Source organism: Chelonia mydas, chromosome 5 (genome assembly GCF_015237465.2).
Source record: "Chelonia mydas isolate rCheMyd1 chromosome 5, rCheMyd1.pri.v2, whole genome shotgun sequence".
Taxonomy (NCBI): domain Eukaryota; kingdom Metazoa; phylum Chordata; order Testudines; family Cheloniidae; genus Chelonia; species Chelonia mydas.
In genome coordinates, this window is record NC_051245.2 from 38,728,014 (window position 1) to 38,748,436 (window position 20,423).

Consider the following 20,423-nt stretch of genomic DNA (forward strand, 5'->3'; position numbering starts at 1 on the left):
CCCCTTCAAGATGCCACCTGATGTGCTGAGATACAACTGAGCCCACTTGTTCTGCCAGCATGGGCCCCCTTTAACCTGTCTTGCTGAGCCAGGCTCTTAAACCTCCTCTAGCATACATACACACAGGCAGGGCCACACACAGCTGCAGAAAGACACAGACACAGAGTTCTGGGAAGACTCATCTTAAGGGATTTACCGCAGCAGTCAGGTGTCCACCTCCCTTGGAGTGCAGACCCAAAAGTATATTGTCTTGTGCTGTAGAGAAATGTATACAACGTAAGCTGATAAATTCACCCCCTCCCTCAATGTGGAGGAAGATATGCACAATTGCATCTCCCCCCCACCCCTTTTTGCCCCCAGTTAGAAATTACAGAAACTGGGTTTAATATAAAGAAAACAAAATTTATTAACTCTAGAAGGCAGATTTTAAGTGGTTAAAGGGATAGCAAACAGAACAAAGCAGATTACTGAGCAAATAAAACAAAACACGCAAACTAAGTTTGATTCACTAAAGAAACAGGTTACAAAAAATAATTTCTCACCCTAAATGTTGAATTAGGCAGAATGCAGAGTTTCTGTAGGTCAGAGTTCTAGTTATTTCTTCTTACAGCCTGGACCCCTGTCTCAGTCTGGACTCACCCCTGCCTTTCCCTTCAGGTTAGTCTCTTTTGTCCGTTCAGGTTCTTTCAGCAGTCCTCCTCCTTGGTTAGGCCATGGAGGAGAGTCTGGAATGCCTTCCCTCCCAGCCTTAAATACAGTTTACATAAGGCGGGAAGCCTTTTGTTTCCCAAACTTGACCGTCTCTTCCTGTGAGTGGAAAATTACTAGAAGTCCAAGGTGGTGTTTAGTACCAGGTGGCAGAACCACCTGACCTAGTAGTGTCACAGCTAGGTCCAGGTGCCTCCCAGGAAGGAGAGAGATTAGAATCTTCACAGTCTCATTGTTTCTTCCTGATGGCCCATCAAATTTGATGGCCTGTTGTCTGGTGGGTATCTTCCAGCTGTAATTGTTACATAGTCCATATTCCTAACTTTAGATACAGAAATGGTACATGCATACAAATTGGATAATCACATTCAGTAAATGATAACCTTTCCAATGATATCTTACATGAGCCATCTTGCATGAAGTATATCTCAGTTATGTCACATCCATATCATAAGCATATTTTCATAAAGAATATGGAGTGTAACGTCACACTCTTTTTTTGGGTCGGGTCCCCCAGTTTGAGAAACGCTGCGGAGGAATCGTACATTTTTCATTTGTTGGACAGGGCATAAATAGCAAATTTCACAAATGTGTTACACATCTGTGAAACTTGCTATGTATGCCATGACCAACCCGTGAAAAATGTGTGATTTCTCCGTGATTTAAATAGACCCCTATTTATGTGTGCATTACTAGCTGTGGGTTCTTATACATCAAAGGGACTAACTAACAATAATGAGCTATAACTGAACATTGTTATGAATTTTCTCTTCCTCCGTCCTACAACCCATATTCAATACAGAGAACACTATAGCTCCATTACACCGGATCAAGGAAGCAAATAATCTGTCTGTACTAGTATAGAGGAAAAATTCTTCACTTTGCTCCCCTGGATCCTGGAAGTATGGAACCCAGGCTCAGTCTTCCAGCTTTTTTCTCTTTGTCTATCTCTCTGTCCTAGTCCATCCAAAACAACAAAGGAAGGAAACAGTCTCAATGGAATTGCAGGAAAAGGGAAAATAAGGCAGAGAGAAATAAATAGTCTGCCAGTTAACTCTCAACTGTTGCTTTATTTCCCAGCTGCGTAACAGAGGCTGGGGAGACTGCTTCTCTTACATTGTCACCCTTCTAAGTCTTCCCACCAGAGTTTAGCTCTGGGTCCAGTTATGAACAGCTCTTGCTTACCAATATGTCCTCAGCTCAGAAGCCTTCATCTCTGCAGCTTGTTTTCAACCTCTCTTTCAATCACATCAGAATGCAGATTCTTCTCAGTGCCCCTGATTGTCTCTTCAAACTGTATCTAATCTAGAGCCACTGCTCACAGCATGATTGCTCACTCCAGTGAGAGTAAGGAGGGTGAATTGGTTTTGGATATATTGGGTTTCTTTGAAACCATAATGTTGGGAAGTTCCTCTAAAAAATGAAAAAAGTTTTAGATTTTGCACTGCAATCTGAGTATGTCCTGCAGGCCACATGAATGCATTTATTGCATGTGTCCCACGAGTTATATATTTAATGCTCCTGCTCTAACACTGTATGTTGGGTTAAGTGTAACTCAAATAGATCTGTCAAAAGAACGTTATACTTTCCTTGTGCCACCTGTGAGCCCATTAGCTAGAGGATTGCTTCCTCTGAGGAAGACAAGTTGGTAGACGTTGGCCGTGGCTGTGGTAAAGCAGCAATTTGGGCAACTCCACTCTCTTTCAGAATCATTACAGGCTGCCTTTGAAATAAGGTGCTGCGAGCATAGCTATTTAGAATAAACACTTGCCTCTGTTCATACTGACTGGTACACTTGCTGTCTATGAATTCTTTGTAGGGTGGGGAAAAAGAGAGGGAAAACGAAATTATTGCCAGTGATTGATTGTACTTCTCCCATTCCCCCCCTTGGAAAGTATTGGTCATGGTGATGAGTACTCCAACTCTTGTTTATTGCTCAGAGATTTGGGAACTAGTTTCCCTATACTGGTCCCAACTTGACTGTCTGATCTCCTTGTTTCTCGGGAGATGGAGCTGTGTAACTAACTGGATTATTGTGTTGCAGGATGCAAAAAGGAAGACAGTGACAGAATAACCTGTAGACACCCTTCTCTTCCAGGCCGTTTCTCAGTATTCTTTAATCCTCTGGAGTTTTGCAGTGAAATAAATAAACATGGAGGAATTCTCCATTTCTTGTGTAACTGCAGTCACAAAAGTCAGTTCCTATGTTACAGGAAAACAGTGGATTCTGGAAGGCATTGTTTGCATTTAGATGTTTAAATCAGTCATGTCAGTATAAAGAATGGTTTCAAATCCAATTCTAGAGACTTTAAAGTTAGCACTGGAAGTTGCATTAATATGTAGAAACCATGTAAGAGATGTAATCCTGCACAGGTCAATTGGAGATTTGGTGCATATAGGTGTGTATAAATGATAAGGAGGACAGGGAGTGCCTGGGAAGCACACTCTGCATTGAATGTGCCACTGTGAAGTTTCCTAGAAACAGGAGTAAGGCCTAAGAGGGGAGCAGGTGGCTAAGAAACTTGTTTATATAGGAATATTACGCTTGAGCTTATGTACTCAAGCGTCCATTATCTTCCCTGGCTCCTTGTTGTCTGTAGCCTCTGCTCACATGTATGGAGGAATGCTACAACCTTGTGCTCTTTGCTGGTGAAATACTTGCAACCTCAAGACTTATCTACAAAACACCCACAGAACATGAGCACAGTGGCATTTCTTTCTTTCTTTTTTTCTTTCTTTTTTTTAAAGATAAAGTGAAATCTTTCCGGGCAGCTCTACAAGAGGAGGAACAGGCCAGTAAACAGATCAATCCGAAGAGACCACGTGCCCTTTGAAATGGGCCTCTGCTGCTAATGGACCCTCCGAACCTTACTGCTGTAACATACAGTTGTTATGAGATGGTGGCTGTAAGAACTCAACTACTTGAAAGCGTAAAAACTTTTGAAGTGTCTGTGGAAATGTCCAGTTTCTCCTTCACCTGAATGACGTTTTCAGTTTTGTGTGAAACACTTCAATGATGTCTCCAGAATGCTTCTAGACCAGACAGCACAGCACAACCATGTAGGGTTCAGAGCTGTGAAGCACTTTGTTTAAAATGTTTCATTTATTCAAATTGTGAATTTTATGTTTTGGAAATCTTTGCCATTTTTTTTAATAATGAAGTAAAACTGTGGACTTTAAAAACTTCACTATTTCCTTTTAACTATGTTCAATTTTGTTTCAAAGACCAGCTGTGCAGTTTTAAATTGTGTTTGCGTGCATGCACACCTCATCAGTGATTGTACATAACTTCTCTTCTAGAGACTGCTGTGCTAACCTCTTCCCATTCTGTGCCTTGATGAAGGCGACTTGACCCTAAATGTCCTTTCTGAAGCACAGCCTTAATAAATGACATTCCTTATTTGTCAATGTAAGTTACTTTTATTGTGTGCACATCTTTAAAGTGTGAGTTTTTTTTTTTTTTGGTAACTAGTTCATTTCACAGGATGTACCATATCATTGAACAGGAACTAAAAGAGCTGTTAGAGTGGCCAAACAGCTGGACATTCCATCCTCATAGAAATCTGGAATCATGATTTATTTGACTACCATAAAAAATGGTTATATAATGCTAACATTTTCTTTGTAAAGAACAATATAAATTAGTTGATGTATAATAAAAGGTAACATGGAGGAGAGTTGTATGTTAGAATAATACAGATATACAGTATGTGTATAAGTGTGATAAATGCTGTCTAGAATAAAGGTGCAATCTGATCTCTACGTATGGGTAGGAGGACTATAAAAGTTCAGGGATCCAGTGAATAGCATAAACAAAATACCTTTTCACATACTATTAAAAATTTGGCTTCTGATGCATGACAACTTACATGTGCATTAACTGTAGTTTGCAGATAGTTTGTATGGAGTAGTACTGTTGCTTTAAAGAAAGTAGCTAATGCATATTTTTCCCTTTGTACAGTGCCAGCAGCTGAAAAGTGGGGTGAAGCTTTATCATTTGAGATTTGCATAATAGGCTGCACAAACTCTACATAACGCTATACAAATCCCACAGGTACCTGAAGTCTCACAAATAGCACCATACGTATCCAGCACTTTTTAGGTGGTGGCACTTGAGTTATTTTTGCAAGGCAGTGTCCAAAAGGAAAAAACCCAACCTTTTATGTAAGAACTTTGTCAAACAACTGTAGCCCTCTCTGAGTTCTCCCTGTTTCCAGGACAGATTCCAGGAGTTAATATCAGCAGACCCTAAGGAATGGTTTTAAACTTGGTTTTTGGAACACAATCCCATTTATGCTGAGACTGAAAGGAAATAAAGGGAAGGCAATGAAAAGAGAGCTAAATGAGCCAGAGATTCTCAGTATTTAATGTTTGTAACTCCCATAGGAAGGTAGGCTACGGGAGACCCTTGTTGCATCATGGTAAAAAGCTCCTATCTGTAAACATGAAAGCTGAAAAAGCAATGTAGATTTTACACAATGTGTTTAATAAATTTAAACAATGAAACATCAATTAGAGATGAGAATTTACTTCTATGTAACTCACATTTGCTTTGGGAAGGAATTTACTTTGTGATCACATCTACTGAAATTAGATGTATCTGATTTTTTTTTAAAAATCATACTTAAAACGCACATGGTGCTAGAATGGGTGTTTTTATTGTAATAACCATCCTGTACAAGCTGGTATTGGGTTTCACTGACTTCAGTCCTTAAACAGCTATATCAAAATGTACTGATCTTTCACTGCATTCATCTAAGAATGCAATCCATCAAAAATTAAGAGGAAATTTTATTAGATAACTAAGTAAAACTAGCTAAAGTGTTTCTGTTCATAGTAACTGATGATGCAAGTTAAAAGCATTCCCTGTTTCTTAAATCAAAAGCTTTCATTAAAATGATCTGAATTGATAAGTCTAAATCTCACTTTTCCTCAAGGCTTGAGCCATATTATGTAGAGGATTTATATACAAGAAGTCAAGATAACATGGGTGGCGTTCCTTTAGCAAGGCACAGCCTTTCTTTTTTCACAGTAGTAGCCGTGTTAGTCTGTATCAGCAAAAACAACGAGGAGTCCTTGTGGCCCATTTCAAACAGTTGGCAAGAAGGTGTGAGTAACAGTATGGGGAAATTTAGTTTCTGTAATGACTCATTACCATGACAAAAGTCGTTTTTCCTCCCTTGGTATTCTACTGTTAATTGAATTGTCTCGTTAGACTGACCCCCAACTTGATAAGGCTACTCCCATCTTTTTGTGTGTGTGTGTGTGTGTGTGTGTGTGTGTGTGTGTATGTATATATATACCTGCTACTGTATTTTCCACTCCATGCATCTGATGAAGTTGGGTCTAGCCCACGAAAGCTTATGCCCAAATAAATTTGTTAGTCTCTAAGGTGCCACAAAGACTCCTCGTTGTTTTAACCTTTCTTTTGTCTACCTGTAAAGAGTCTTGTGAACATAAAGTGCTTTAAGATCCTCTGAAAAGTGTAATCTAAATGTGATTCATTTTGGATTATTGCATCAAACTGCAAATTAAGAATGGTAGATGCTATTCAGACAGCTGTAAGTTTCATGAGAAACTGTGCAGCTAGTTTAAATATGAATCTGCTGTATTTATATAATATGCCTGCTTCTATCCATGTCCAATTTTTAAAATAACTCCCCTGTCAAATATATTTTACTTTTATTTACACTTTCATCACTGCTGATGGGAGATTCTTTTAAAATGTTTTCAGTATTGTTCACGGACTAGTTCTTGTCTCCTACACTAGCCTCGCATCACAAAAGGACTCATGTGGGTTAATAATGGAAAGGAAAGTAGTATGATCACTTAATGTATTTCCCCTTTTAAAAGAAAAAAGGGAGAGTAGCTTCTTAGGAACATTCTCCTATGATGGACAGCCAGTGATATCTTTGTGGCAAACACATTCACCAACGGGTGAGGAACTCTTACACTTAGGGCAAGTGGATGTTTATAGTAGGAAATCAGGACTCTTGCTGATTTGAGGGTTTAAAAGGGTAGAATACTACACCAATTAAGGTTGGCTGTCTCAGCTTGCATTGAGGGAAGTTAGAGAATAGAGTCTAAATCCTATCAAAGTGTGTGTGATAAAACCTTAATTTTACTAATACCCCCGTCCTAAAATGGGACCAGTGCTGCTACTCCAGTCAGCTACTGGCTACAACAGAGGTGGGCAAACTATGGCCTGCAGGACTGTCCTGCCCGGCCCTTGAGCCCCCGGCCCCTCCCCCGCAGCCTCAGCGTGCCACACCACCAGGGATCTGGCCTGCTGCTCCTCCCAGGGCAGCGTGGCTGGCTCTGGCCAGGCTGCAAGCTCCTGCTGCTCTGAGTAGCATGGTAAGTGGGTGGGAGGTTAGATAAGGGGCTGGGGGTCAGTCAGGGAATAGGGAGGGTTGGATAGGCATGGGAGTCCCAGGGGGCCTGTGAGGGAGTGGGGGTGTGGACAGGGGTTGGGGCAGTCAGGACAAGGAACAGGGGGGGTTGGCTGGGTCAGATAGGGGGCTGGAGCCAGGCTGTTTGGGGAGGCATAGCCTTCCCTACCTGGCCCTCCATACAGTTTTGCAACCCTGATGTGGCCCTCGGGCCCAAAAATTTGCCCACCCCTGGGCTACAGATTGGTCTGTCAAGCTAGGCTTTGCTAGTTTTGTAGAGATTGCTTCTTAAGGGGCAACTTATTTTTTGCATGCTGGGAGAAGAAGGCTGTCATGCTAGCCTAAGGTGAATAGAAGCTCTCTTGTCTAGACTCCAAAGCAATGCTTGCTTTTTGAACCTTATGATAGAGTGACATGCTTGTTCCTTGTAAGATGCTGTTCCAGGCCTGCAGAGCTCCAGCTGTTGCATTTACAGATTTTGCACATAAGGCTATCAACCAACTCCTCACTGGCAGAAGGAAGAGAGTGTTATAGAATCAGTGTTCCTAGGCTGATCTACCTTTACCTACCACTCCTAAGCATGGGCAATTTGCACAAGTGCATTTACTTTGTCTTCAACTGTTAATAGTGTGACCCTGTAGCTCTTAACCCATAATTCAAACTATGAGCAAAGACTCAGTTTTAGAACTAGGACATGTGCCCAGCTCCTACAATACCAAAAGTATTAAAATACTTTTTTGGAACATTTTGTAAGTTTCATTAACAAAAACAGAATAATGCAGCTAGCATTGTAACAGAAGTCTACTGCCTATATTCAATGTTAAGAATTAAAAAATTAAAGGGAGATTTAAGGGGGAAAATCATGCAAGAAACAGCCTCTCCCGCTTGCCCAGAGCAGTAATCTGGTAATAATCTCTGATATATAGCACTCTTCAGTACTGTACAGCTGCCTACAGTTTGAGATAAATATTTAAGTATACGGATCTCTATTGAGACTAGATGTACATAGGCTCTAGTATTTAATGTATGCAGTTTAGTGAAAAGCCACTGCAGTTAATGCACATCTTAGGGTTATTTGTATAAGAAAGAGGTAGGGACAGTGGTGATCTCTGTGCCCAGCTCGGCCACTGACATTTAACCTGTGCTCCTCAGTTAAAGTCTGTGAAATGGGATAATACTGCTTACCCAGCCCTATAAAGCACTTTAAGGTCTATAACAGATGGAATACTTAAGTGTACAGTATGGTTAAGGCAGTTTAAGAAAGCTTAAAGGCACCATACAATGTTTCAGTCAAACTGCATTGTTACTGAAGATTTTTATGTGAAAATGATAGTATCATATTCTTAGCTGCCTCTGAATGCAATTCAGGATCTAGCAGTTAACAGGTGTAACTGCAGCTGAAAACAAGTTTGGATGTTTAAGAGGTCTGTACTAGGCAAAAGAACTGTTCTGTCTTTTTAAAGCCTACCATTCTCTTGGGCACCTTGGCTGTGCAACCTGATAGCAAGAGTTTAACTGCCCCAACATCTAGAACATATACAGTGGTGATCTGCTCATTGTAGCAGAAATTTCTCTAATAGGCCAGGGCCGGTGGTAGCTAGCAGAAAGGAAAGGTTAAAGAAATGCACACTTCATCTTTTTTTTTTAAAAAAAAAAAGTTAATTTATTCTAAACTTCCAGGAATGGGCATCTACAAATAGTTCTGTGGTGGCCGAACAAACAGAGGTCTGAATGTAATGGCAGAAGAAGGTGCAAAGTCAGGGAGGGAAAGGTTTAATTTGGGGCCACTCCATATCACAGGGTACATCTAAAAAGTGCTCTGATGGGGAAAAAAAGGTACAGAGCTTCAGTCCTGACAGTTACAATTTTAAAATGCAACACAGCACCTTTACAGCTATTGTCTTCAAACAAGTACTTCTGAGCAGTTATTGCAAAACAGTCAGATGTACTTTGTATGCTGGTGATTGCTCTCAACATGAGAGTTCTTCTTCTATGAACACCTTGGTCCATGTCTCATTTCCGTTCTTCCCAGAGAATGTAAAATGCTCCCTGGTCAGCCATTTATGAAAAATGGATGCCTTCTGAATTGAAGCCATGCAGCACTCTGAAAAATTCAAGTGGTCAGCTTACATGAATTTGTACTTCACACAGTAACACTTACTTCAAAAACTACCTTGATGAAGGGAGTGGATAAGAAGTCTTAAAATACGGCTTTCTGTTCCAGTCATTACAGCAAAGAGCTGTTAATAGGTTTGCAGTAAGGACGAGTAGTGAGCCCTCAACTTTGAAAGGTCAGGACAGATGTAATGCTAGGGCAACCTTGTCTGCCACTCAGTTTAACCTTTACTAGCCAAAGAACAGCAGTTGATTTAGATGGTCACAGCAGCAAGACATGTTGAGTCACTTCTGCCAAGAAGTTGTGATTAGTTATAGCAGACTAATGCCCCTAGGAACCTACCCTCGTGGGTGTAGCTCCTCTCCACCGGAGTCAAGAGCTCAATGCCTGATTAGCTGGCCACATTTCCTAAACAATGAATAGGCAACAGTATAGAAAGGAAAACAAGTACTTCCTTGTATGTAAGCCTTCTAGGCCACTTCTTTAACATATTGTGTTACATTTGAGTAAACAATGTGTCTAAAATATTCTGAAGCTACACATTAAGAGATGGGATTTCTACTGCCTAATTTGATGACCAGCAACAAGAGCACACATGGTCATTAATATAACAGCTGCAGTTTCAGAATCCTGTAGTGTGTCTAATGCTGCTAGAAACTCTAAGGGAGAGATGTAGAAGACTTCAGGGAAGATGAAAATTAAAGCTAACTTGTCATAGTCCTATAATGCAATTTATGGAAGGAGATTTAGGTACTCCAGAATGCTGTAAACAGCAGTTTAATCCATATAATCTGTTTTTTCATACTAAGGGATCAGGATCTTCATCTTTGGTGATAAAGTACTTCTCCCAGCCTTATGTAATCCAACTGTCAAGGTCCTTTTCAACAGAAATTTGATTCAAATGTGTGTTGCTTTGTTGCCCTCAGCCTGTGTGTGTGGCATCATCATGTGTAGTAAAGATGTGTTTAAAGATATATAAATAATGCCCCTCACAGAAGACTCAGATCATTGGAGTCTAGGGCAGCGGTTCTCAACCAGGGGTCTGGGAGTTCGTGAGCCCTTTCAGGGAAGCTGCAGAGGCCTACAACTGAAACCCGGTGCCCCCAGCGCTGAAGCTGGCAGCACCGCTTCCGCCCCAGCTGAGAGCAGCGCAGGGGTGAAGCCGGCAAACCTCCCCCGCCGCCCACAAGCCAGGAGCAGCAAGGGGGCTGAAGCTGGGCGCCCCAGGTGCCTCCCCCTGAAGCTGGGAGCCCCCCCCTGCCTGTACGCAGCCCCTAGCTACCCCCTCACTGTACCCTGAGCTACACCCCTCACTTCACACAGCCCTTAGCTCAGAGGTGGCAAACTACAGCCTGTGGGACCATCCTGCCCAGCCCCTGAGCTCCTGGCCCAGGAGGCTTGCCCCCAGCCATGCAGAGCAATGCTCTGGGCTGCAGAGCCCGGCCTGACCCAGTGCTCTGTGCTGCATGGCATAGCTGCCTGTCCTGGTGCAGCCGCACCGCCAGCTACACCAGTGGGGGGGAGGGGGTGGGGTTGGATAGAGGGCAGGGGAGTTGGGGCGGTTGAATGGGGGCAGGGGTCCCCAGGGGGCAGTCAGGAAGGAGAGGAGGGGTTGGATGGAGTGGCGGGGGGCGATCAGGGGATGGATGGGGCAGGGGTCCCAGGGGGGGCAGTCAGGAAGGGGGGCGAGGGTTGAAGAGGGTGGTGGGGGGCAGTCAGGGGACCGATAGTAGGGGGATGGATGGGGCAGGGGTCCCCGGGGGGGCCATCAGGGAACGGGGGGGGGGAGGTCCTCAGGGGGGGTCAGATAGCGCGCGGGAGCCGGGCCATGCCTGGCTGCTTGAGGAGGCACAGCCTCCCCTAACCATCCCTCCATACAATTTCAGAAACCTGATGAGGCCCTCAGGCCAAAAAGTTTGCCCGCCCCAGCCTTAGCTACTCCCTTCCTGCACCCTGAGCGGTTTTCAAACTTTCTGAACTGAGTCCCCACTTTGAATTATATTTTTTGGTTGTGTCCCCCAACAGCCCAGACAGGCTGGGTGGCCTCCTGAGTGAGTCCGCGGGTGGCGGTGGTGCTCCCTCTTTGGACCCCGCTGTGCGGAGCTGGCTCGAGCCCCACCAGCTCTTGCCCCCTCCGAAAGAGAAGTAAAACTATGCCCATGCCCTAGGGTCCCCCCTGGCCTGGAGCCCTGAGTCCACCCCTCCCCAGGCCCTGGCGTATTTATAGCATTTGGTGGGGGCGGGGGGCTCAGCAAGAAAAAGGTTGAGAACCCCTGGTCTAGAGTAAGTTTTCAACTAACTACAGCACAAATTTCACTTCTTGTTAGTCTAGAAGTTTCCAACAGACTCAGTCTTCTGTTCAGAATCCCTATTGTTTTCATATATATTAATTGTTGGACCTAAAATCATCCTAGACTACTAGAGTTAAAGACTGTAGTAAGAGGTAGTTTTCCCTATATTTACAGTAATTTCCTCACTGGATCCATAACATGTCAGTAGTTCGACATCTTATTTCAAAAGTGGGTGGTGTTTGGGCTATCACTACTTTTCCCCCAATTCAACCCAATGCAAATCTACTAGTTTTATACTAGAGATGTCCCTGCAGTTTTAGAACAGAGCAGTGTTTGAAGTATGAAGGGAATTCACAGAGAGAATGAGTTTACCTAATGAAGTCATCTATATCCATTGAGCGAGCCCGTTTTTCAGAGAAACCTGTATTTTTTAGAACCATCTGTATTTTCTCTGCAATTTTGAAGTCTTCTGGTATTTCCTGTCAATGTAAGTTGCAATACAGATAAGTTATTTCTTCAGTATTAATGATTTTTAAAAGCTTGTGCATTCCACAAGTCTTCAGTTATCTAAGCACCATGCCCAACCTTTGCTATGCATCAAGGTGACTGACCATTCCAGATGAAAAATGCTTTAAAAAAAATTCAGGTTGCTGTTTTCTCACCAAGGTACACAGACTGTCCAACAATCCTGGGTTTTGCAGTACTGTCCCGCTTTGATACACAAACCCTCCAGCTGAAGCAGCTCCTGCCCCATGTGACTGGCTGGACTAGGCTCCCTGCTCCAGGCATTGTGACCTGGCCCCTGCTGTCCAGGTTTGCAACACTGCTCAGATTTGGCCTGGCCCCTGACAGGGGTGGGGGTGGCAAATCTGAGTGAGTGGCATTGCAACTTGGTGCACAGGGTTGCAACACCCTTTGCTCAGATTTGGCCCAGCTGGGCTAAACCTGGGCCACGTTACAACTTATGTGCCAGGGTCCAGGTCACAGTACCCAGAGCAGGGACTTGAGGCCCGCCAGCCCTGCAGAACAGGAGCTGCCACTGCAGAACAACCTGCTTTGCACTCACCCTGCAAAATTCCCCTCCCCACCCCATGCAGGGGACAGGATCTGCCCCATCCTCCCAACCTGTCCTCTCAGTCCCTGGAGGCATTACCCAACCCACATTAGCTACTTTGAATGTTGGGAGGTATGTATACACCTGAGAAAGAAGCAGGAACCATGCCTACCTCTATATTCATAGTACACGGAGGCATGGCCAGGTGGATAAGTATTTCAGATAATGTAGTTATTTTTCTAGATTAGACTACTTAGTTTCTACCTAATTAAACTGTTTATTCTATATCAATGGTTGGCTCTATATGCACAAATAAAAGATCATAAAGTCTAAAGAGAAATTTATTTTTGAATAATGTGTATCCCCACAGCAAATTGGAAGTTTTGATGCAGCACCATGCAAGTTAGGAAGACTAAAGAACTGTACAGCATAGTGAATGTCACATTAGTCAGTATTAAAATGTGGAACTATTGTATATTTTTGAAAAAAAAAAAAAGGTACTTTAGATGTTAAGCACAATTCTATACATAACAGATCACTGTAGCTGAAATTAGCCTGACTAACCATTCTCTTCCAGGGATCAGATCTTATTTTATAAGATAATAAAATATTTATAATTTATAAAATAATTTAAAAAAGGATCAGTGTAGGCCTGGTTTCTAGATTTTTGTAAACAACCTCAAACTCACTGCAGATGAGTCACTAGAAATATTTTCAAGTAGATGCAGCATCAATGGTTTTATACTATGCCAGCTCTGAGCAGTCCTAACATGGGGCCAGGAGGGGAGGAGAGTAAATTACACCCCTGGAGACATCAATGGAATCTCAATATATCCTTTGTTGCTAAATTTTCATGTAAACCCTCATTATAGTTTAGAGGATCTTAGAATTCTGTTTATTTTAAATATTCTGTTATTCTAAGGGTACTCTTTGGTTTTAACTTCTGGATGAAAGATTTTTGTACCATCTTGCCTCTGTTGAATTTTACATCTCATAGTTAGCTCACCTTGTATGTTACATTTAACACATTAAAACCAAAAAACATCCTACTTACAATGTTATGTATAGAACAGTGAATTCGATAATTCTGATCCAGCAGCTGCTGCACCGCACTTGATCTGAAAGTGAGTCAATACAGTGAGTCAACCATTGATAAAGACATCTAACTACAGTGAAACCTGTTTTTTTTAAAAAACAAGTTGTGATTTGTGTGGCTGTTCAGAGGTTTTTAAAATAAATATTCAACAGCTGTACTGAACACAATGGATGATCTCTTAAGGCAGCTGCCTAATTGGCATGTAAAGGTTTCACTATATAAGATTTCCATGACCACAGTGTAAACTGTCCAACCCTGCACTATGGGGATGCCTGAATGGTCTGATTAATATGGTTGTTGAAGCAAGGCTTGCTACAGAACTAGACTGGAGGATTGCTAGGTATTTTTGTAGGCGAAACAAGCAATTCGATAAACTCTTAAACTTTGAAAAAACTCTCTAATAGAAGTAACTTACTTAAATGCTGCAGAAAGTGTCTTGTTTTTCCTGACAAAGGCTATCCTTACTAGACCGTCCCATTCCTGAAATACAAAATGCACAACGTTTGCCTGAAGCAATATACAGCTGCTAATAACCAGGCCAGACTATCTACTATTAATTTCATGACAGCACAATGACAAAGAGGTAAATCTTAGTAATAGCACAACATGGCTTAGTTCTGTACAATATAGTACAAATTGACAAGCTAAATACTTCACTAGCAAAGGCAGGCAGACATTACCGAACTGCTAACTGGACAATGACCCAGATCTCTAGATAGCTATAAGTCACATGGCTGAGGAACATCTGGCTGAACCTGGGCACAACTATGGTGATGATATTAAGGTGTTTCCCTTTTTTACATAAATGTCTAGAGTAATATTGCCCTGGAGCGTTGATCTTCAGCAAGAGCGCATAGTCTCCGAGTCCTAAAGGACTCTTCTTTGCTCTTGATCAATTAAATACTGCCAACAGCCATAAATGTCTTTTAAGCACTTTAAGGTCTATAGATGAAAAGCACTACAAAAGAGCTAGGTATTATCACCACCACCTGCTAGCCAGGAGCTTTTACCTTTCAGTCTGAGACAAACCTAACCACAGCGATCCTGGTCTGTGTCACTTCTAGAAAAGGAACAGGGGTTTTGAGGAAAGTTGAGTTTGAATTGCTGTTGGGGCATCCAGATAATGTTGGAAAGATACTCGATGAGAGTCTGATCAAGAAGGGAGAGGTACAATGGAGAGTCAATGAATGTCTAGTGCAGTGATTTTCAACCTGTGGTTTGCAGATCATGTTTAAGATTTTCAAGGGGGTCCACACCTCCATTTGAAATTTTTTAGCAGTCTACAAATGAAAAAAGGTTGAAAACCACTGGTCTAGTCTTTTGATATGATGGAGTTAGGCCTATTTAAACTGTCTAAAAAAAAATCCTTTAACACTGTTTATGTAAGTTACATGAGTTGTATCGTGTTGCTTTTACACCATTTGAAAGAACATACAGAACAAAACATTGAACAGCACTATTATTCAGTTATTTTATTGGATATGGTCTGCAGTATTTGAATCTCACCTGAAAATTAATAGGTGGTGGAGGGTTCTTTGGCTCTATTCTGACAACACTGGATTCAACTTTGGGTGGAGGCTTGAAATTATTCCTTCCAACCTGTTAACCATTAAAAAGTAGGTAACTATCTCAAACAGCAGGAGGCAAATATTCACATACTTGAGAAAGCCTCCTCACTCTGACATACATTCCTACATTGGTTATAGATGTAGTTTCACTTACTTTCATTAGATGATCCACACGGGCTAATAACTGAGTGTTAATTGAAAGTCTGCAGTATAGTTTATTTCCTGGTTTTGCAACCAAACGAAGAGCAAATTCTCTCTGAAACATAAGTATTGCACACCTGAGAATTAAAGAAATGAAAACATGAGTGCTATATTGCAAATAATTTATTCCTAGAAGCTCTATTACTTGTAGATTGGCTTTTTATTTTAAAGGCAAGCATAGAGATGTGTCATACACTCATATTAGAGAGCCTCAGCCCTGATGTAAGTTAGGCACAACTACAGCAAACCACTATAGCACCTCCTTACCCTCGGTCTGAACTTGGCTATTTGTACCTAGTGGTCAGAAGGAAATTAAGAGAATTTAGTCTCAGTCTTACATATATGACCTGTGTGAAATAATTCCACCTGCTTATACCTCTCATTCTGGACCTCTGAAAGCCAGAGGTTTCTTTTGAAATGAACTTTCCTGAGTAAAATTGTTAAAATAGTAAATTAACAGCCTCCACTGTTTTTAATTGCTTTTTGGTAATTCACTAAGTTAAAGAAGTGCTGATCACCAATCTTGCATTGTATGTGACAAGTTTCCTGACTGCTAATAGGCATATTGGTACCTAATGTCACTGATTAGTACTGTAGCAAGAAGTCTGAATCTGCAGAACTGCCAAACTAGAATAAAAGTGAGCTATTTGCATTTCAAAACTTATCTAATTTTAGGAAAAAAAAACAAACAAAAAAACAGTAAAAATAGATACTCCTACTAGTCCTTCAAATCCAGTCAATGGCATCAACAATAGCACTACTCGAGTTCATGGTATCACTGCTAACTGCCAACAAGTTAAACTATCAGCAAGAGCACTTAAGCAAGCTATGCAACCATATATTAAACATACAGTTGCTTTGATTTCCCTGGAGACACCCCACAACCCCCCAGTCCAAATCTGCTCTACTTCTCCACAACTCTTAAGACACCCTGCTTAGGCCTGGGGTTGTCCTTTCTAGAGTAAGCAGGAGCAAACTCCTATTTACTTTAGTGGGAGCTGCACTTGTTATGCCAAGTCTCAAATTCTTCCTAGGTGTTTAACACTTCGGCACTGGCAACAGCCATTGGGAGTACTATGCTAGGGAGAGTTCTTGACTAGTGGTTTCCTGGGCTGATATCTTTAACAATAATCCCAAATCAGATGTTTTGTAAAATTAGCCTTTGTTTTGCATTAGGCAATCCAGAGAGTCTCATCTACATACCTGAAAAAAGGTCTATGTAGCAACAGCTTGAAAACAAAAGGTGAAGAGATCTAGGGAAAGAGTAACACTGTTAGTACGTCCTCTCTGAACAAGTACCATCAAAAATTCATGTAAACTGTTATTCCACTGCACTTGCTTTGCCCCTACCTGATAAGGCAAGTTAGCCACACACGTATCAAAGAATGGTAAGTCAGTTTTCAACACATCTCCAACCTTTATTTCTAGTTTATTTGCTAGGCATCTAGGGGTGGGAAAACGCACTGTTATTACCTTAGAAATACACATTTCTAAAGAGGTCAGGCCCCTAAAATGCAGTGGAGCTATTTCCAGTGTTAGTACTTACGTGCCCTGGACTCTCTTCTGAAGTTCACCCACAAGTCGTGTGTCAAGTTCACAAGCAATTACCTGAAAACAAGGAGTTATATTTGCAACTTTAACTAAATCAGAACTATGAATAGATTTCTTGCTATTATCTCAGAGTAAGAATAGCTTTTGTTACATCTAAAAAAAATCTTATATTAGGATATGCACATTTTCTATCACCAAAATATCAGACTATATTAAAATTTCAGAAGGATAACAAGGCCATTGAAGAGAACTACACATGTAAAGCACAATTCTTTACCTAAATGTAGTTGAATGCCTTGTAAAAATGGTAAAGATCCACACAAATGTTAATGCAGTCAATTACAATTACATTGCGTATCCAATTATCAAATATTCTTAACTTCACTTTAGAAACACCGTTGTTACTCTATCGGTGGAGTTGTACAGAGAGAAGGATATGAACATCCAGAAAGGAATAGATACATTATCCCCCCCCACCCCCATTTGAATAGAGCAGTTGGACACCTTTTCATTTGTTCATCTACTAAGTAGCAGTTTGTTCAGTGAAAAATCAAGATGAATTTTTCCTAACTCATTCTTACCTTTTTAACTTTCTCTAGCATTTTTACTGTCAGGTTACCAGTTCCAGGTCCTACTTCAAGGACAACATCTGTGGGCCGTAAGGCTGCCTAAGAACAAAGGAGGTTGTAGGAAACCAATACAAAAAAAAAAAAAAAATTGCAAAGTAATCTTAACTAAGGAATTCTATGTGCAGACATTAGTGGAGCTAATCCTGTATATGGTTAACAAATTTGGAGAACCTGTTTTCAAGGCAAAAGCAAAGTTGCCCAACAGTTTCACTTTTAATTGCATGCAACCTTTTGAAAACGTAGCCATTAGGTAATCACATATCTTTTTGTCACACAAAACCCTGTGTGTAACCTTGGCTCCACTTAAGACAATGGGAGCTTTGCCACTGACTTCAATGGGGCCAGGATTTTACCCGCGGCCATTCTGAAGGAAAAGAGAAAGCACTTAGAAAATCTTTCACCAAATGCACATCTTGAATTAACATTTCTCATACCTTTCAAGAGGCCAGGAGGGGATTAAGCACCTCAGACTTACACAGTATCCAATTTTAAGTAATGATGTAAATTGTTTACAAGCATTTGCCTTAAAAGATTTTATGACAGAGAACGTTTGAATGCAACTCTTATGACAGCTATTTTAATTGGTTAGGTCCAGTTATTACCAACCTTCTCTATAATGTTGTTAACAATGAGGGGATTTTTCAGGATGTGCTGGCCAATTCCAGTATTGAACATGATACCTAAAATAAGGTATAACCAAGCCAGTTATATCACTATCATTAAAAATATCACAGTTATTTTGGTACAGCAAACTAAATTTTATACTTCTAAAGCAGTGATTCACATTCTTTTACTGTAACTAGACCACTTTACCAGTCTAACACCTGGTCTACACCTACACCTGAGCTACATGGCTCAGGGCTCTGAAATATCTCATGCCCTGTGTGACAGGTTGACCTAACCCCACTGTAGACACATGTAGGATGACAGAAAGTTGCTGCCTCTTAAAGAGATGAATTACCCACACTGACTGAAAAACCCCTTCCCACCGGGTAGGAAGCATCTACACTACAATGCTACAGCTGCAATGCCACAACTGTGCCTCTGTAGTGTAAACATAAGAACAGCCATATTGGGTCAAGCCCACAATCCACCAAGCCCAGGATCCTGTCTCCTGACAGTGGCCAATTCCAGGTGTCATATTCTAAGACATTAACAATAACAACACTGCCTCTCTCCTTCCATTGATATGTGTGTAGTACACTTATCCCCTTGGAGTATACAATGCCCTTGTGATTGTAAAGGCTGGCACTTGGAATTAATGACATTTCAGAAGCAGGGGAGCCCATAGTATCAACCACCGTAGCTGGAAATACCATTATTAGTGATACTGGGAACAACAAATGTAAAACAATAAGAAAATTGGTGACACTGTACTCAGGTTAAAGCAATAAATTACACATCAACACTACTTCCAGGATCCTAAAACCACAACTATTTTTTTCACTATTGCATTTAGATAGAACTCTTTTAGGACAGGGACCTGGTCTTTTTACACAGCTGCATAGTAATAAAATCGGAGTGACAACAGCATGCTCGCCCGTGTACAAGTACGAGCCAGGAGTGGAGGCCATCAGCCAAAGGGCTTGCGAAGAAGCATGTTCTAAGGAGATCTTAAAACAAGCAGAGCCCGCGCCTTCATCAGCTTGCACTAGGGACACGGGGCGACCGAGGAGAGCAGACTGCAGCCGCCAGGCGGCTGAAGGCTCCCGCCGGGCTCTGCCTGCCCGCGCACAGCTCCATTCCGCAGGCCGCAGCCGAGAGGGGAAGGATACAGCAGCGCCTCCAAGAGACCGGCTCTCCAGCCCTCCCTACCGGCGACTCCGATGGCGGCGGGGCTGCTGAGAGCGTCACAGAGAGCGAGTGACGGCCCCACACCGTCTCCCCCCGCGGCACTCAGAGCCTCGGCTCCTTTGCCACCGCCGCCGTCGCCACCACCCCCCGGTCTGCGGTCCCTTTTCCCCGAGCGGCCCCCGCCGGCGCCTGTCGCCGGCACCGCCACGCCCCGGCCGGAGAGCAGCGGCACACGCCAGCCCTGGGCCAGCTCCCCGCACGCCCGAACGGGGCTAGGGAACGCGACCTGCGGCCGCAGCCCAGCCTCTCCCCGCCGAGCCCGCGCACTCACCTGGGCCCTGGCCCTCGCGGCGCTGCGGCCGGCACCGCTTCTCCGCCTTGACTTTCGGCATGGCGGCGCCCCGGAGACACGCACGCTAGTGGCACACACCCCACCGGAGGAGGAAGCCGGGGCAGTATTGTCGCCTTTCGATGACGTAAGTAATACGCGCCGGCGGGGGGAGGGGGGGAGCGGGGCGCGTGTCTGCTGCAGCTGCAGCCGAATGGTCCCGGCTCGTGGCGCGAGCTTCGGAAGAGGCGGGGGTCGCGTCACGTGCAGCGGCTCTGACCCAACGGTGAGCGCGGGCCCCGGGCGCTGAGGGGTGGCTGGCCGAGCCTGGGGCAGGGTCGGGGGCGGGCCGGGCTGGGGACTGTGCGTGGCCGGGGCAGGGGCAGCGGGACTCACCTGTGCCAGCGCCCAGAGCGGGGGAGCTGCCCCGAGTGTGAGCCAACGCCCCAGCCGGCGCCGCCGGACTCCGGACAGCCCGGCCGGCAGGGCCCCAGCGGCCTCGGGGCACTTGGACCAGGGACCCCAATGTGCAGCCTGTGAAAAGTCCCGAGAGATCGCCAAAGTGCACATCGAGGTGCTCGCCCCTTAGTTCCCTCGCCCTCCTGCCAAGCTACGGTACACCGAGTTTATCCCCCGTGGAAGCATGTAGGATAAAGGCTCATAGCTGCACCTCGGCAGGGATAATTAGCGGAACA

The 20,423-nt window shown here is 43.2% G+C and overlaps 3 protein-coding genes across 22 annotated transcripts in view; 2 read left to right on the forward strand and 1 right to left on the reverse strand.

Moving 5' to 3' along the window:
• KIF2A (kinesin family member 2A) overlaps positions 1-5,220 on the forward strand; it is an 88,973-nt gene extending 83,753 nt beyond the window's left edge. For all 6 annotated transcript variants that reach the window (XM_037902880.2, XM_037902881.2, XM_037902882.2 and 3 more), the window contains one exon: positions 3,457-5,220. In XM_037902880.2, coding sequence (XP_037758808.1) covers positions 3,457-3,542 — 86 coding nt within the window. In that variant the 3' untranslated portion in view covers positions 3,543-5,220. The remainder of the gene's footprint in view (positions 1-3,456) is intronic.
• DIMT1 (DIM1 rRNA methyltransferase and ribosome maturation factor) lies at positions 385-20,325 on the reverse strand. Of its 10 annotated transcripts, XM_043547532.1 has the most exons (13): positions 19,090-19,686; positions 18,213-18,286; positions 17,559-17,645; positions 16,973-17,034; positions 16,777-16,870; positions 16,630-16,679; positions 15,380-15,503; positions 15,164-15,256; positions 14,073-14,137; positions 13,616-13,679; positions 11,880-11,986; positions 9,559-9,624; positions 8,752-9,204 (listed from the first exon to the last, which is right to left on the reverse strand). In XM_043547532.1, exons 1-12 carry the CDS (start codon positions 19,178-19,180, stop codon positions 9,597-9,599), a joined length of 939 nt encoding a protein of 312 aa, XP_043403467.1. In that variant the 5' UTR covers positions 19,181-19,686; the 3' UTR covers positions 8,752-9,204; positions 9,559-9,596. The 10 variants fall into 10 exon arrangements, with proteins under 10 accessions (XP_037758813.1, XP_037758817.1, XP_043403464.1 ...); XM_037902885.2 differs by lacking the exons at positions 8,752-9,204; positions 9,559-9,624; positions 19,090-19,686 and adding exons at positions 385-2,121; positions 19,732-19,866; XM_043547529.1 differs by lacking the exons at positions 8,752-9,204; positions 9,559-9,624; positions 19,090-19,686 and adding exons at positions 1,116-2,121; positions 19,720-19,843.
• The window catches only part of IPO11 (importin 11), a 295,900-nt gene continuing 295,216 nt past the window's right edge, over positions 19,740-20,423 (forward strand). The window contains exon 1 of one of the 6 annotated variants that reach the window (XR_006291241.1): positions 19,740-19,876. The gene's annotated coding sequence lies outside the window, so the exon portion shown is untranslated. The other 5 variants (XM_043547525.1, XM_037902875.2, XM_037902874.2 and 2 more) reach the window with 5 other exon arrangements.